The 18,220-nt window shown below is 39.4% G+C and overlaps 1 protein-coding gene across 17 annotated transcripts; it reads right to left on the reverse strand.

Annotated features, from left to right (window-relative positions):
• Positions 1–2,467: 2,467 nt before the first annotated feature.
• LOC135235887 (nucleolar and coiled-body phosphoprotein 1-like) lies at positions 2,468–17,235 on the reverse strand. Of its 17 annotated transcripts, none has more exons than XM_064301864.1 (24): positions 17,075–17,235; positions 15,190–15,335; positions 13,951–14,058; positions 13,360–13,407; positions 12,060–12,132; positions 11,309–11,394; positions 11,047–11,160; positions 10,752–10,862; positions 10,441–10,551; positions 9,718–9,770; positions 9,512–9,579; positions 8,931–9,038; positions 8,499–8,611; positions 8,305–8,400; positions 8,018–8,074; positions 6,930–6,965; positions 6,597–6,710; positions 6,285–6,398; positions 5,973–6,080; positions 5,644–5,751; positions 5,340–5,438; positions 4,596–4,691; positions 4,138–4,188; positions 2,468–3,055 (listed from the first exon to the last, which is right to left on the reverse strand). In XM_064301864.1, the coding sequence occupies exons 1-24, from the start codon at positions 17,094–17,096 to the stop codon at positions 2,630–2,632; spliced, it is 2,466 nt and encodes an 821-aa protein (XP_064157934.1). In that variant the 5' UTR covers positions 17,097–17,235; the 3' UTR covers positions 2,468–2,629. The 17 variants fall into 17 exon arrangements, with proteins under 17 accessions (XP_064157934.1, XP_064157933.1, XP_064157939.1 ...); XM_064301863.1 differs by having other exon boundaries at positions 8,305–8,397; positions 9,512–9,578; positions 9,699–9,770; XM_064301869.1 differs by having other exon boundaries at positions 5,973–6,051; positions 6,361–6,398; positions 9,512–9,578; positions 9,699–9,770.
• Between the last annotated feature and the right edge of the window lie 985 nt (positions 17,236–18,220).

Genomic DNA, 18,220 nt, shown 5'->3' on the forward strand with positions numbered 1-18,220 from the left:
CAGCTCTATTCACAATTCTGTTTTGTTGCCCTTATGTTCTCAATTAGAGACATGTGATAATGATGGCCAGCTCATAACCTTGATGTTCCTCCTCAAACTGATACATCTCTTTTCTGTTGTTTTTAAATTATTTTTAAAGTAAAATTTTCAAAGAAAACTCTCAGGAAAAGCTACAACTAAATGGTGAAGGTCAGGGTAAATGCATGTGAGGTTTTTACCATGAGGTGGGCAGTTATTTTTGATGTTTTCTTCATGATGCCATATTCAAAGGTAAAGGGGACAGTCTCGTTTTTCAAGATCAGGGACTGACAGGCCAACTGGACAAGCCTAGCAATTGACAGCCTGACCTTCATTTGTAGCTGGGAGGGAAAGACAGAGACAAAGCATGTTGTCCAACTGTATATGTCTTTGCATACAAGAAACACTGAACTACATTACAAAATGTGGGTAATTTGGGAGTGCATGATGTCATCTTCATGCATAATTCCAGACCTGCATCTTGTGACTGTTCTCCTTTGTGGATGATAAATGAAAAGAATTCCTCTCTATGCAAGGAGGATAATATTGCTAAAAATAATTACTGTGCACCATGGACTCCCATGCAAATTTTCTTGATTTGACTCAAATACTCATTTAAAAACCCCTGTATATCAATGTTGCATATTCATTCTGAAACTTCCCCCCAGTCAAAACCATTCAATGTCCTGATGTGCTTCCACAAGGAGAATGTTGACAGCTAAGTATGCATTTTTGTAACAGTTATTCCTGAAAATATTTTTGAGAAACCGGATTTTGTTTGCCAATGACAATGATTTTCATAAACCGAGAACAACACTGTTGACCAATACAGTACGATGTAATATAATCATCTATAAATGGTATTAGCCAGGAGTTTTCCAAATGCTGGCTGTCAGTTAAATGGCGGACTACACACCTCTGTTTAGTAAGATACTTTTAGGTAAAGCATGAAATTTCTCAAGACTGAGTGGGAAAAGTTAGGCTATTGGCTGAACATGTGATGGACATGGTGTTAATCTGATTTGCATGATTCATTCATCCATTCACTTGCATCTGGAACATTTCCTTGTGGTTTAGCTAAACCCCTCCTAGTCGCATACCTGTTTGACAACAGACAGCCATTTCTAAGGTAGGGCAGGTGCGTCTGGGTTCACCTGACCTCAACTGCCTCACGATTACAGCAGAACTTGGCAACGCAAACAGATTATTTAAAGACACACACACTTTTAAAGGAATGTAAAGACCTGGTTAAATGTATGCTATATTAAGATCACTGGCAAAACATACCAGATTTCACTTCACTTGTTTTTGCTATTAGCCATTTTTATTTCATTTCACAATATATGCATGATATTAAAAATCCATAATCCTCAAATGAACAATGTAAATGTAAACAATTTTTTTAAATAGCCTGTGGTGCCCTGTTGGCCTTGTTAGGAAGTTGATGATTTTATTTAAAGTATGCATTTGTTGGCATAAGATATTATACCTGAAATGTAGGTATATTTCCATTCCCTATTTCATTTCTGTTCTTTTACTCTGTGTTACCTCTGGTCTTCTTACTTCTCCGCCAGTGTTTGAGTAGGCCTAGTAAATTCCCCCCTTGGAATGCAGAAAACCAGATCCAAAAGTCACCAACACATTATGAATCTCAACCCCATGATCTTCTGCCCCACCTGATCAAACTCCAAGATCTGTTTCTTAACCCATCTTTTCCAGACAACTCCCCTGTGGAGCAAACCTTCTCTTTCGTAAGCCAACCTAGACACGTGGTAGTATGTATTGGCCCATAGAGCCTACACAGGAACTGGAGAGGGTGGGAGGGGCCAGGCGGTGAAGCATTGAAGCCTAGCAACAGGAAACCTCTACTGCGCATGTTGATGGAAAAAACTTGCTGCCCATTGAATTCAATGTAGAAAACAACAATCATACATCAGAACTAAAATCAGTGCAACAGTCTTTTGCATGGTGATTGAACAGCCTCCCATTGACCACAATGGTAAATTCTAAAGGTAAATTCTAAAGGCTGAAGGTAGATTCTTGGCAGTTAATATATTGCACCTTTTAAATATGATTCCACTGTGCTTGTTACTATTGGTAAATAATAATTTTAATTTTAAAGGTTTTAAATGTCAAATGACAAGGTAGTACTGCAGTAATGTTACCTTTTTGTTTTGTGCCGTTTGTAATTTATATTGGAGGCACTGAGGTAGACCATAATCAAAGCAGCATAATCAAAGTGGCTTTGTATCAAAGCCCCTGCTAACATTTGTAGTGTTGCTTTATCCAAAAATAAAGCTTTCCGAGCAAGAAATTTAGTCTTCTGATTTATTTTAGTAATGGCTTTTAGGGCCATTCTTTCCTCAGAAAAGTGATAGTCTAAGGCACATCCCAGATAATCAGTCAATAAAATATGGGACAGCGTCACAAAATATAGCAGACCATGCGGTAGTGGACAGATCAGGACTTATTTATTGTTCCATTTTCACATTTTACAAATGGAGTTGATTCAGTTTTACACTTTAAGATAATACCATTTTTAATCATTCAGTGTTTTGTATTTCAGACATAGAATAACAGCTTTACTGTAAGATAAAGAAGACCTGCTTATTCAAGGACCATAAGGTTTTGGTCCCTTGAGAATGTCGCTTGACTTAGAAAGGCTTGTCCTGGTTGTTCCCCCGATTCTACTGGACTCCCTGTCTACATCAATTACTCTTGAGCGGGGTGGGCTCCCAACTAAGGACTCCATGGGGCTATGGGTCCCTCTGGTGGTGGTGATCTCAGTTTTGAGTGAGGACCCCCTCAAGGAATCATAGCGACTGCTTGAGCTCCCCGTGCTGGATGGCAGGTCTTTCAAAGGAGATCTCCAATCTGACGCCCCTTCTGGATTCCCATGTCTCCATGTGGCTGCGCCGGTGTCCTTTGGTTGCTCTTTCTGATCACTTGGTGGAGGGACCTCACACGTTACAGATTTCATCGGGTCGGTCTCTCCATCTCCAGTCTTGCCCCCTTCCTCCCCTGCTTTGTCCTCCTTCTGAAAAGAGAGTCTGCAGTGTTAGTGTGTTCTGTCTGAACTGCAGGATAAGTCATAGATTATCCCACTGTATGCAATTCAAGGAGCCTGATGCAGACCCTACACAACCCCAGGATCCAGATACAGAACCTACAGAACCCAAGCCTGAGACAGACTCAGCACAACAAAAAGAGTCTGATATAGACCCCACACAAGGAGGCTGAGACAATACCCAAGTACTGCAGTTGTTACTCATGAAAACTGTAATCAACACAGCTGTTCTTTATGTAAGGTGGAAATCAACCCAATGTTGAGATTTGTAATGAAGTAGATAAAATACAATTCTCAAAAACTAATCAGCATGACGTGCAAAGTGGTGTTAAGGCACTACTACTCTTGCCCAATTCTGTACAGTTCTTTGTCTTTATCCATAAGCGTAAATGCACCTCAGAATGTGCTAGAACTAGAATGTTAATGCTAGCAATGTTCTGATCCCACTTTGGATCCTATAAGAACTGATAAAGAAAAATAGATGATATAGTAACATTCTGTGTACCTTTTTGCTCCCGTCATTATCAGAGAGAGTGGCTGAAGCCTATGGGTGAATTAATGTTTCTTTGGGTGTTTAGACAAGGACAGAGTGGCTACTTCTAAAGACAGATTTGTTGTGATGTCACAACCAAGGCAAGGACTCAACTAGTAACTGTGAGAGACTGTTGAGCTTGTGACTGTGTGAGGGACTGTTGAGCTTGTGACTGTGTGAAGGACGTGGGCGTTGAGCTTGTGATTGTGTGACAGACGTGCATGCTGAGCTTGTGATTATGTGAAGGATGTGGATGTTGAGCTCGTGATTGTGTGAGGGACCTAGAGCATATTCAGTACTCTGATCCAACCATTCATAAGGTCTTGGAAAGCATTTTATGGGGACTGGGTTTATATCTGGAGAGATACCTGCTCAGTCCACTCCGGTCACACAGTTCTATTTTTGCAAAACCAATTCTCAACTCTCAATTCTAATCCAGGTAGGTATTGGTGGAAATATTGCTATGATTTGAACTCTATGGTTTTGGAGGACTTATTTGCTGCACAAGTTCAAATTCTACCTTCTTCTTTTTATCGGCATCACTTTCTGAAGATGAGGAGGAGCTGGGGTCCTGGGAATTACAGACAAACACTCACCATGTGCACAATTTAGAGCATCACCTGGAGCTGCAATTTCAGTGCTCACTTTATTACCCTCAGTATGTGTGTAGAGGTCAACCAAATATTTTTTCTTGTTCTGATGTATTCATAATATTCTTGTATTGCACAGCATTTCATTTATCAACATATTTAGCACAGCAGAACCCCTTTTCCTCTGTTAGAAATTAATTTTTGCTTCTACATTATTGGTGGCTGTCGTTGAAATAATGAAAACAATTCTTTGCTAATTCATTACCCCCAGCTGTGCCTCAGCCCAAAAAACTGACGCAACTATCGTTTCTATCCTTTACAGTACTATACCCCAACCTGCAGAGCATGCACAATGAATAGAATTTCCATTAATGTCAGTGTTTCTAACCTTCTTCTTATTCTCATTCATCTTCTTCTTCTTCTTTTTCTTCTTCTTTTTCTCCTTCTCACTGTCTGATGATGAGGAGGAGGAAGAGCTGGAGTCCTTTGGGGATACAGTCAGTACACATTTGAACAAGCAGTGCACATTTAAACAGTCAACACACATTTTAGGTTGATTCAATTCTTAATAATTTTGGGGTCGTGGTTATGAGGCCTTTTCCTGTCACGTGTCTACCCATCGATGTTGGTGAGCTTGTGACTACTGTTCCTCTTTCCAGTGCAGTTTGCCCGGGTTTGGCATGTGTTGTCATGATTTTCTAAATAGTTCCACTTATCCCACTTTCAACATACATATTATTGCTATTTTTTCTTGCTCAACATTTGTACTAAATCACTATCTTCTTATAATCACTTCTTTAAAAAAAGGATCTCAGGCTATAACTTACTAAACATTCTTGCCAATGCAAAATTTCATTTGTGCTGAAACCACATTTTGATAGCAGATGCTTAAGAGCATTGAACCAGTATAGTGCTGTATGCTTATGCCAATCCAAACCCCAAATGATAGTTAAACCCACTCAGAGAAAGTGCTAAAAAGCTAGCATGAAACAGCAGTCTCGGAACAACTCATATACCAGTCCAATATGCCAACCTTGTGCCAACCAACCAAATCCATGCCGTGCTATTGTTTTCTTCAAAGTAGAGTCCAGCCTGTTAAGAGCTCCCTGTTAGTCAATTGTGTTTTTCTCACCTTCTTCTTCTTTGCCTTCTTCTTCTTTTTCTTCTTTTTCTTTTTCTCATGTTCACTGTCTGAGGAGGAGCTGTCGGATGAGGAAGAGGAGCTGGAATCCTAGAAAGGACACAGAGACAGAGCAGAAAACGAAGTCATGTGACAGCCATGATTGATATGTAGTTCATTATGGCTCCACTCATGGTGTATCCATGAGAATTAAGATTTTCATACTGTGAGCAAAGACACACCACAAGTTAGGTGCATATGACAAAATATAATGCACAAATGATTGTCTTAGATTATATTGTTCTGCTGTTCTCACCTTCTTCTTCTTTGCCTTCTTCTTCTTCTTCTTCTTCTTCTTCTTTTTCTTCTTTTTCTTTTTCCCATCCTCGCTGTCTGAAGAAGAGGAACTACCAGAGCACGAGTCCTGGAGGAAGAATGGGAAAATGATGCTGAAACGTAAGTGCAATCTGTAGTTAGATGGGATATATTTGGTGGTTCTGGGAGGCAGTTAACTGATTTCTATTTACAGTGCAATGAAGAGGAGAGACATAAACCTTATAATAGGTTAAAATGGAACTCCAGGAGGGAAAAATGCTAAGTTACAAAATTTGGTGATAATGTCTAAGAATTTACTGAAATTCTCACCTTCTTCTTCTTCACCTTCTTCTTCTTCTTCTTCTTTTTCTTCTTCTTTTTCTTTTTCTCATCCTCGCTGTCTGAGGATGAGGAGGAGCTGTCGGATGAGCTGGAATCCTGAGAAGGACAGTGTGACACAGCAGAAAAGCATGTCATGTGACAGGCGTGATTGGTTGCAGTTCATAATGGCTCCACTCATGACATTTCCATGGGAATTCAGACTTTCATACAGTGAGCAAAGACATACCACAGGTGCAGTGGACATGTCAAAATATAATGCACAAATGATTGTCTCAGATTATGCTGTTCTGCTGTACTCACCTTCTTCTTTGCCTTCTTCTTCTTCTTCTTCTTCTTCTTTTTCTTCTTTTTCTTTTTCTCATCTTCACTGTCTGAGGAGGAGGAGCTGTCGGATGAGGAAGAAGAGCTGGAATCCTGGAAAGGACAGTGAGACACAGCAGAAAACCATGTCATGTGACAGGCGTGATTGATTGTAGTTCATTATGGCTCCACGCCTAGCATTTCTATGGGAATTCAGACATATGGGAATTCTTCCATGCAGTGAGAAAAGACATACTACAGGTGCAGTGGATATGACCACACATACTGCAGGAAAGGTTATACTGCTCTCACCTTCTTCTTCTTTACCTTCTTCTTTTTCTTCTTCTTTTTCTTCTTTTTCTTCTTCTTCTCATCCTCACTGTCTGAAGAAGAGGAACTATCGGAGGAGGAGGAGGAACTGGAGTCCTGGAGGAAGAATGGGAAAATGATGCTGAAAGGTAAGTGCAATCTGTAGTTTGGGGTATCTTTGGTGATTCTGGGAGGCAGTTAACTGATTTATATTTACATGGCAATGAAGTGGAAAAACAATATCCTTATATTTGGTTAAAATGTAAATCCAGGAGGGAAAAATGCTACAAACAATGGTGATAATGTCTAAGAATTTACTAAAATTCCATCTCTCACCTTCTTCACCTTCTTTTTCTTCTTTTTCTTTTTCTTCTAAATAAAAACAGAGATTGCAACACTGAAGAATTTTACACAAATGAAATACACAAATGAAAATGGATGATATTACTCCTGATAATGCATAATTAAATAGCAAGAATAATTGAACAACTTTTTACACCAGCCTCCTAGGATCAAATATTAGTATCCCTTTTCCATTGTATGATTCCCTAAAGATGGCCCAAATATGAATATGGCCTTTTAACTGCAGTTTGACCCATGCATCTCCATTTCTCAGTTAGTAATCAAGAGGAGATACACTATACGACCAAAAGTATCTGGACACCCCATAGGTCTGAGGCTGTTTTTCATGGTTTGGGCTTGGCTCCTCAGTTCCAGTGAAGGGAAATATTAATGCTACAGCATACAATCACATTCTAGATGTTTCTGTGCTTCCCCAACAGTTAGGGGAAGGCCCTTTCCTGTTTCAGCATGACAATGCCCCAAGGCACAAAACAAGGTCTATATATAAATGGTTTTGTTGAGAATGTTGTGAAAGAACGTGACCCCCCTACACACAGCCCTGATGGTAACCCCATCCAATACCTTTGGGATGAATTGGAAAGCCAACTGCAAGCCAGGCCTAATTGCCCAATCAGTGCCCAGCCTCACTAATGCTCTTCTGGCTGAATGGAAAAAACCCTGCAGCAATGCTCCAACATCTAGTATAAAGCCTTCACAGAGGAGTAGAGGTTGTTACAGCAGCAAAGGGTGGACCAACTCCATATTAATGCCTATAATTTTAGATGAGATGTTGGATGTCAGGTGTCCACATACTTTTGACCATATAGTGTACGAATAAGGGTCCTTGATATGATCCCAGCCTTTGACAGAGCTTCATGCACAACCTTCAGTGCAGTCCTAGTTTGTAGAGTCCAGCTGTGGCACTTTTGAGTCTGTGCTTAGTCAAATCTAAGCACAGTTTCTGTGAGACTGTCAAACTACTGTAGGTCACGTGTCATTTCAGGGCTTTGAGTGTGAAATAATTAAATTCAAAAGCATAATATGTATTCATTTCAGCAAGGTCAAAGAATGTAGGGCAGTACCTTGTCATCATCACTGTCAGAGGAAGAGGAGCTGTCAGAAGAGGAAGAGCTAGAATCCTAAGACAAATGTAGAAAATAGTCACAATTAACATAATTAACCACATTTCTGAACCATCTTGGAAATGGTTAAACATTTTTAAACAATTCTAAGGACTTATCATTATTTATCTCTTCTGAACACTGTTACATAGGGTGTAACATCCTTAAACTCTTCTGAACATGCTCAGATGTAATTGTTCAATTTTGGAGTAGGTGTCTCAATCTCAGGAAGTGAATCGTCTTCTCACCTTCTTTCCCTTCTTCTTCTTTTTCTTCTTCTTCTTGTCTTTGTCTTTTTTGTCCTCATCCTCACTGTCCGAGGAGGAGGACGAGCCCTTGGACTCCTGTTGAGAAGTAACAATAAATTGATCATGGCCACACCTGAAGAACCCACCATGAATGGCTCATTGGCACCAAATGTATATCCATCATCTGGGTTTACCTTCTTCTTTCTCTTTTTCTTTTGCTTCTTTTTCTTCTCCTCTTGTCCCTCTCCCTCATCATCAGTTAGGTTTCCGGGGTCATTCAGTTCAGGGCATAGCGCAGAACTGCCAGCTTTTGACAGATCAGACTTATTTTAGAGATTTCTGCAAAGCATGCCAACTTGTTATACTGGTGCTATGAACAACTTGGGCCTACAAAATGGCATTCAGATCTTGTTTTGAGATCCACTGTCTCCTGTAATATCTTATGCAGGACCTTAAATGGATGTTATTCAGAATCTTAAAAGCATCTTTTCAGGATTTTGAAGGGATCTCACTAGGACTGGCAACATGCTGAAACTGTGGATGAATCTTGAGCAAATACCTTTCAGGAGAATTTTGTATCTAGGATGGTAAACATCATCCACAAGAGTATCATAGCAGCGGCTTACCAGCAACGTCAGCAGCATTTCCAGCCTTTGAGCAGTACTTCTTCTTTTCCTCTTTCTCCTTTTTGGCGGCCTGTGCTTCTCCAACACCCTCCTGCATACACACCTCACCTGCAGCAGCACACGGTACCCAAACTTCAGGTGTACATCTGTCTTTCCCCTTATTTCCACACACAATATATACTATATTAACATCTTTGTGTTTGTCCTAGCTGCAATAGTTCATTTAGACCTATAATGTTCTGTTCTGTTCTCCCCCATTTTACAGTATATGCTATTTGACCTGAAACCTGACCTCCATTCACTTAAATGTTAAATATTAATCTAAAGTATATCATTTTGAGGAATTTCCACAGCCATGGTTCACTGGAACTCCCAGAGAGCTATATTCGACACATGGGGAATGACATCTTTTTATCGCAGTGACACAAATCAAACTTAGGTCATAATGACTTTTGGTTCTGCAATGCATGGACTTGCTGTAGATACACAGCACACCCTGGACAATTATTAAACAGTTTAAAATATGAAAAACAACATAAAATAATTTAATGAATGCAGGAATATGAAGGAGCGTGACATACCAGTCCCAGAACAGATGCTGCCATCTTCACCCTCCTGCTCTCCCTCCTTTTTCTTCCCGTCTCCATCCTGTAAGAGAGAACCAGCCCATAATGTTCACGTAAATTTATAGATCATGAATATTAATATTCATCATAAATATGAAACATCTGATACTATGGCATTAACACTGAGAACATAATTCCTAACCTTTTTCTTGTCTTTCTTTTTTTTCTTCTTCTTCTCCTTTTCACTGTCAGATGAAGATGATGAACTGGAGTCCTGCAAAACAAAAATGTCAATATGAGTTAAAGCATCACTAAACTGGAAAATGTTTTTTTTTTTTTACTCAGGTTGTTCCACACCCTCTAATTTTGTTCAGTGGAAATTAAATGCACAAAACAACCTGGGTAGAGAACCCTGTCTTGAGTTTCAGAAACTAAACTCACTCTGACATATTACTATATTATACTGTTCTTACATAAGAATTGAACAAATACTAAAGATTTCCAAATGTGTTATGTTTTTTCAGTGAAATAAATTGCTTTTCTGTACCAGTTCTCTGCACATACAGTGAGGTGCGTTATGACCCTTTTCTGTATTTGAACACAAAAAAACATAATTGCACTTGTTCTGACCCAACAGTGAATGAGGAGGGGGTCACAGCCCTGAGCCAGCTAAACTATCAAGTGTGAAAAAAAAACAATTTCAGACAAATATTTATATTTATGCTGAATATTTCAGGCAATTTTAGTCTCAGTGTTATTGTAAATCAGACTGATTTGATGGCAACATAATTCTCAGTGGGTCTGACAGATGCCTCATTACAGATGGCTCTTTAAAATGGATTTCACTGATCTTTCTGTAAGTCGGATTCAAATTGTTTCTCAGCAAGCTGATGGTCTGTCAGAATGTTTCAAACTCACAGGCCAAGCATAAGCCATGTATTTACCTTCTTCGCTTTCTTCTTCTTTGTTTTCTTTTTCTTCTTCTTTTTCTTTTTCTTGTCTTCCTCACTGTCTGAAGAGGATGAACTGTCAGAGGAGGAAGAGGAGCTGGAATCCTGAAAAGCGTGCAAAAGAAACAAGATTATTTTTACACATCAAGCTCTCTTCTTCTTCTTCTTCTTCTCACTCCTTTAAACTCCAATCATAAATCATGCTCTTAGAAAACCTACTGCAAAACCGCCTTGCAAGGCGAAAGTACCAACCTTGTGCCAACCAAACACATTATTTCCCTGTTAGAAAATTGTGTTTTTCTCACCTTCTTCTTCTTCATCTTCTTCTTCTTTTTCTTCTTCTTCTTTTTCTTTTTCTCATCTTCACTGTCAGAGGAGGAGGAGGAGCTGTCAGATGAGGAAGAGGAGCTGGAATCCTGGAAAGGACATTGAGAAAACCATGTTATGTGACAGGTTGATTGATGTGTGGTTCATTATGGCCCGACTCGTGGCGTTTCCATTTTCGTGGGAATTCAGACAGTGAGCAAAGATTTACCCCAGGTGCCGTTGATATGACTGGATGCATAATGCAGGAAAGCTTCTACTATTCTTATTTTTTACCTTCTTCTTCATTTTCTTCTTCTTCTTTTTCTTCTTCTTCTTCTTCTTCTTCTTCTTCTCATCCTCACTGTCTGAGGAAGAGGAGCTGTCTGAAGAAGAGGCGGAGCTGGAGTCCTGGGTATTAAAACAACACACAGACATTCGGTGTACAGGCAGAATTCATGTCGCCATCCCCTTTTCCTCTTGCGCTTGAACAAACACCTTTGCAAAACATAGTTTAAATGACAATATAGTCATGTATGGGTGCTTCGACTCATCTCACCTTCTTCTTTTTCTTCTTTTTCTTTTTCTCCTTCTCCTGCTCCTCACCATTTAGTTCTTGAGATCTTAATTCCATTCCTTCTTCTCCTATGATTTCAGACAGAGGGAGTGCCTTTATATTTCAGTGCTCTCTGCGTTCATGTATGCATGCTTGAATGGCCTCACAGTGTAGCCATTTTATTTAAGTACACAACTGATAAAAATGCACTCTATCAGACTAAAATATACTCTATCAGAGCATTAGTACAGAACAGTGCAAGCTGGTGCTTGAGGTACAGTCACCTTTGTTAAGGTCACCCCCTCCCCCCAAAGCCTTGCTCTACCTTAGAGCAAACAAATCAGTATTATCAGACAATGCTTTTGTGTTTGTCGTTTGTTTACATACGCTTGACTCCAACACAAACACACCAGGCGGGACACGCCTGGGTGACTCATTGCTACGCCAGTGCTTACAGGGTCAGTGGAGCCTGCTTTACATAGAGTTAGCCAGACGGACAAATAAAGGTGGCTCAGACTCTGACCTTCTGGCCTAAGTTAAAAGGTTGTGATTGGACAATCCAGCCACACATTCCAGGAATAGAGGGCATTGGCTAAAGAAGCGTTAGCATTTTAAGCACGTCCTCTCATCTGCAGACCTGTGGTTCTCTCACTGCTGGAGAAAATATTTAATGCAGGTCAAAGTCCTCCTGGGGAGTTTGATTACAGCAGTGGCCTAAGAGGGCAGAATTTGTAGACTTACTGCTGTAACTTACCAACACATATTAGACCCTGTCCATCTTTTCCGTCCTTCTTTTTCTTCTTCTTCTTCTTCTTCTTCTGTTTATCCTGTTCAAACACATCAATGTTTTTGAGGAGCTCAGTGGATCAAGTGGCATAGTTTTGTCATTTTGTTAATGCGATAGAAGAAATGGAAGATCACGCATCCGAATATGGCTGAAAAACTAAACTGATCAATTTTTTGCAGAAGCTGGTAGCTGTAGTCCTGTGATTCACTACCATAAGAACAGCGACATCAGTGAATTCAAATATGCATAAATAAAGTTCACATTCATTGCATTCTGAAGTTCTATAACAATAAACTAAGCCTTATCAATAATGGAGAAATGTATCCTTTGTTGTGGCTGCCAGGTTTTCTTACAATGTCCTGTACATTGTGAAAGAGTAGCAACATGCCAAAGACATTCTGTTTCTCTTAACCAGAAAAAAAGGTTTATCGAAGATCAGGTTCTTCTAGATGGACCTCTCTGTTTTATTAGTTTAACCCTCCAACTGTACTTTATGAACCTGCAAAACCAGTTCAGTTGTGCTTTCTCTCACATTGATTAATGTGTGTGTGTGTGTGTGTGTAAGGTATTTCTCAGAGCATGTCAGTACTGTGCAGATTCCTGCTTGTTTGCAGTATCTGGAATTCAAACACAAGTCTAGGCATAGTCAGATGACTGATAGTGTCTCTGCTTTTCTGTCAACCGGGAGGTCAGTTTTCACACTTTTCCATCTGGCCTCTACACAATGCAGCAACCTGATAAACACGTCATACAGGGCCTACAGGGTGACAAGTATGAAGTGACAGTGCCCTAGGCATTTACCCCAATGTGGAAATGAAGGGACCACTGCGTGCAGGTAATTTACGTACATGCAAGCTCAGGCAAACTGACATGACTAATTTAACATGGTAAGAAATGATAACGCCAGATTCTAATCAGTATATCTCAATTTAAACGCCTGCTGAGTAATGCTGCTCTAACTATTGAACAAACACTAGGTGACCATGCAAACCTTTGGTACAACTGTACAGATCAGTTCAGCGCTGAACCCAAAGCCTTCTGGCATCAAGACAGATTCTCTAACGATAGAGCTTCTTGATTACACATAAGGAGTTTTTGTATCAATTTAATTCACTCTCTAATATTACAGTTCTTCACTGGGTTTGTACTGAAGCTGCTGATACAAACTGGGAGATAAACACAGGAAAACACTGAATGAATAGACCAATGTATAAACAAAATGTATTCATAAAGTTTGCTTCATACATGTGGATCAGAGGGTACTTACACTATCATCATCCTCACTGTCTGAGGAGGAAGATGAGGAGCTGGAGTCCTATGCAAGACAAAACACTGTCAGATAAGAGGGTTTTGCACTGGAAGGCTTCCAGAGTATCTACACTTGCAGAAAGAAGCATTTTATGGTTTGTTGGATTCATCATTCTCCTGACTTTTCCTCACATTTCATTTTCTTTTCAAATCTGTGTGTGTGTGTGTGTGTGTGTGTGAGACAGAGAGAGAGTGTGTATGCATGTGTGGGCTTGTACCAGTCTCTGAGTACAGGTACACCCGCGCATGTGTCTGGGAAGGTGCAGGTTGGTGTGCCAAGATGATGTGCATTTGTTTGACAGTGTTTTTTTACTGGGTGCTCAGTACAGGCTGCTGATTGAAATACCCGTGTTCCTTGCTTGGGAATGTCACTGACATGGGCATTGAAAGTAGGAATGTGGGTTGCTCAGCTCAGAACTCTTTGCCAGCCTTCCGATCATGACACAAGCTCAACTGCCTCCACATAAGCACACATTGGTTCTGGTTGCATTTACAGGTGCAGCTTCACATGCATCTCAAACACACTCTCACAGTCTCCTCACAAGTTTACCTTTTTCTTGTGCTTCTTCTTGCTCTTCTTTTTCTTCTTCTTTTCTTTCTTTATGTCTTCATCCTCGTCAGAGGATGACAGTGAGCTATCCACAGAATAAAGGGTGACCTAGCACACACACAAGAGCCACAGGAGGAGCCCAAAGTTAATGCCTTCATAGTGTAACAGAGCAGAGCCAAGCCAATAAAACTATCAACCGTTGGCTTTTTAAATTCATACACATGCATACCACACATTACATGACATTACAATACATTTATTTGGCAGACGTTTTTATCCAAAGCGACATACAATAGGTGCATACCGAAGGTCATTAGAACGACTACAAAACACAGGTCTGATAAACCACACCACAAAATATGTACATGAATCAGTGTCTCCAACCATGTGCAAATTACTTTTATAAAAATGTAGTTCTACAAACGAGCAATATATACATTTTCATAATTATAATTTTCATGTACCATTGTGCATGAAATAGGAGACAATAGGAGACAGTCCATCTGCATTGCTGAGAGACCCTTAACTGCTCATACAGCTTAGAATATGAAGGTAAAATGTGTTCTTTTGATACACAGGCAATTTTATGAGACCCATGATAAAAATCATCACTTACTGAGAATACAGGGAATTGAGGATTGAGGAATACGGGGTCTTTTAGGGGTGTTCAAAGATTAAAACATCTCTCAGAAGGATAGACATTTTCCAGTTGTGCCATACAAATTATCCAGGGTTCAATGATACAACTATTGTGATCAATCATTTATTTCATTGTAATATCTTTATTTTCCTATTTTATTTAGTTCCTTTCCTCTTTTGCATAAGTCACTTTTGCCTTTGTTTATGTGTACGCTAATGTGACAAATTAATATATGTATAATTCATTTCTTCATTGGCAGGCTTATAAAGAAGATCCCAACTGAACAGCTAGTCACACCCTTATGAAGGCTGATGTGGTCAAAACATGTTAGCGTCAGACTGGTTTTTAAAAATTCTACCTGATATGCCAGTTCAACAAAGGTATTTTAACTCATTACTCCCTCCAATGAAAGTGACCTCATTTTCATTTAACTATTTCTTTCTCCAGTGAAAATGACTTTAATTGATCAAAGTCCAGTTTTCTACCCTTTGCACTGCACACAGACTACATTATTCTTCTGACACACAGAATGCATCACTGTTCCAGGCGAGCATTCCGTCTGTACCCCCGAATGTGTCCTTTGTCCCCCGTGCTCCTACCTCTTCCCCAATGCGCACCACGGTGGTGTCCAGAGGATCACACCCCCTTTTCATTCCGCCATCCTTCGTCCCATCCTCAGGCAAGCTCCCTGCCGTCCCTTTATCGGCAGACACGCGCAGGGTCCTGCTCCCTTCCAACCCGACCCCTGTTCAAATCACACCCTTTTGCATTTATATCTTTTTTTAAAAATGCATTTCACCTGTAAGCAGCATGTCATTTAGAACACCCTACATGGGCAAGAGGCATGAAATGATATATGGCTACTAACACAAAGTGAGCTGATATTAAATACAAGCAAAATGAGAAATACATATACATACAGAAAACAGAGGTCACAAATATAAGAAACTCTGCAGCATGTTACTGGTGTGAAAATGCACAGCATCCACCCACCCTAGGAAAAGCTATATGCTTAGCTCACAGGTGCACCCGCCTCACACAGTCACTATCTGGTTTCATCTTTTCTCATTTGCTGGACAAGTACACACAGTACTCTAATAAAACACAATCTATCCCTGTTAAGGGTTCAAATAACACTGAACACTGTACAGTGAAACCTTCTAATCAATGTCTTTAAACCAAAAATCAGACAGCATGAAAACATGGCATTACTAGAGGCAGGGTTGATAAGTTTAAATGGGCAAGTTTATTGTTCTTAAAAAATGAGTTACTATTGAATACAAGTTCAACAGAGAGTGACACGCGCATCTGTCCTCTTGTCTGGTGCTGGAGAGCAAAAGGCCTGTAACATCAAAATCTTAAAGAGGCCCAGCACAGATAAACAAGTTCAACTTCTTTTAATTCAAGCCTGAGTGCTGAGCCCCTTTTTTACATTTTGATGTTACTTTCGAATAAACCCCCTTTTATTTTCTGAAGAACAACATTTAAAAGGAAAACAAAGGAAGAATGTTTGTATAAATTTACATCCAGTGCAGAAATGCATACTCATGCAAAATGCATGTTGATTAAATTCTAAATTCAAGCAGTTTACCACTCCTCATAACCACTCCTCATGCAGTCCATTTATTCAACACCAGTCATCAAGGCTTTCCAAAGAGTACACTAGGGCGGATCAAGTTAAATTATGTGCACATTCTCATTGGATTGGAATAACTGAATCACAAGAAAATATCTCAGATAACGCTGAGGGAGTGCAGTTTGATATGCGGTATTTTGTCCTGTTTCATGGGAGTGTCACCCACAACATAACAGACAAGTGTGCACAGATTTTAATCTCGCCCACTGGCCTTAAACAAGATTTTCCATTCCAAAGCAACTTTTTCAAAGGCTTTTACAGATGCAGAATTTTGCGTGAAGGTGTTTTGTAAAATAAGCTCCCAGATAATAAAAAAAGAAGCACAGTGCGCTTGCCAAATCGGTCACACGTTTTAAGCAGTCCTGATTTTAATCAGAATAATTACGAGGAAGTGTTCACATTAAAATTAAGAAGTCAACTGATAATTTTAAGGCAGTTAGAATTTTAAGGAAGTTAGTAGTTTTTGTTTGTGCATGGACAGTCCAACAATTAGAGTTGATTATACGGTAGGGAAAATGAATCCCAAACATAGTGCATTAGGGTTACATCGGCTTATAAAAACTGTTCAAACTTGAAAGCTTTGCTATACAGCACAATAGCGGCTACAATGCAACTGTATTAAGCGTGAATAGCACAGTTAAATAACGTAATATTGTTCAAACTTGCGCGTGCTACAGAACTGCTTCTACCAACTGGGATCCCAGCAGGAGCTACCTCCTGCAAACGTAAAAATAATTGCGCACAACAGAAGCTTAGACGTTCAGCGACAATGTAGATGAACGTAGAATATTTTAAAATAATAATAATACAAAAGGTTTTACTGATAGTAGCTAAATACATTACTGCACCTTGGGGCCGGTTGAAATCCATCGAGTTCAAGCGCTTCCCAACCGATCCAGCGATGGTTCCGCTTCGCTCGGCCTGGTGTACAGTACACCACTGCTTATATAGGCATAGTGCTGCAAGTCATGTAGGTGTGAGCGCTCAACAGGTTGGACCAGAAATCCCACACCTGAGCGTGCAGTTGACGGACTATAAAGATAGAAAGCATCTTAGTCTCTATGAGACACATTTTTTTTTTAAATCAGGAATTCTGCTTCGCAAAGGGGAAATGTGACTTTACTAATTTTCCATTTAAAATAAAAAAGGGCGAACTTCCAACATAAAAGGCGAATACTAAATTATGCCAAACTCAGGATGGCTAGAGTGACTTTGCATTTTGTATTCACTGCTTTCTGCAAGCTGCAATTGTCCTTATTAAATGAAAGGCAACGAAATGATGCCGAAATGGATGCTTCACATAATACAATTTAATTCAAAATGCAGTTCTACAACTGAAATTGCGGCGTGCTGTAACAACCTGTGCAATTATGTTGTTTATTTCACTAATAAGAATTATTTCAAGAAATAACACGTGAAGTTTTAGAGCAACCTTAGCTACTGTATACTACATGTATAACATCATTCTTAAATATAATTATATATATATATATATATATATATATATATATATATATATATATATATAAAGGAATCCAATCAGTGATCTAATGTGTTTTATGTACTGTACTGGCAGTAAAATGTTCTCTCTCAGAGCTGATTTAACACTCATGTTTTACACAATCACGCCTTGCTCTTTTGCGTCCACAGGACCCTAAATGGAACAGACAGCTAGCCTTGTTTTAGTCATTAGGCTTGCCTTGTTTCATTTACATTAGGTGAGCGCAGCTAGCACATGTATATTTTCAATAAAAATGTTAAAAGCAATGAAATCGTATGTATATACTGAACCCTTGTGAGAAAGCTTTTATAATAAAAGAAAATCATTCATCACTGCCAGTTACTTTTGTTTTGTGTTCTTTCATAATTTATTTTCTGGTTGAAATTACATAAATTGATTTATTTTCAGAAAAAAAAAGACAAATTCTAATAAAATTACAGAATGGAACAAGCCGCCTGGTGGCTCAGAATCATTGTAATGAACAACTTCCATG

The sequence above is a fragment of the Anguilla rostrata genome, chromosome 12, assembly GCF_018555375.3.
Source record: "Anguilla rostrata isolate EN2019 chromosome 12, ASM1855537v3, whole genome shotgun sequence".
In the NCBI taxonomy this organism is placed as follows: Eukaryota; Metazoa; Chordata; class Actinopteri; order Anguilliformes; family Anguillidae; genus Anguilla; species Anguilla rostrata.

Excerpts from the sequence above, each read along its gene's own strand:
- LOC135235887 (XM_064301862.1), bottom strand. The coding sequence starts at position 17,096 with ATGGATTTCAACCGGCCCCAAG. Across the intron at positions 10,552-10,751 it reads AGAAGATGAAGAAGAAGAAG|GATTCCAGCTCCTCTTCCTC; the intron begins GTGAGAAAAACA and ends CACGCTTTTCAG. Across the intron at positions 9,579-9,698 it reads AAAAGAAAGACAAGAAAAAG|GATGGAGACGGGAAGAAAAA; the intron begins GTTAGGAATTAT and ends TCTCTCTTACAG.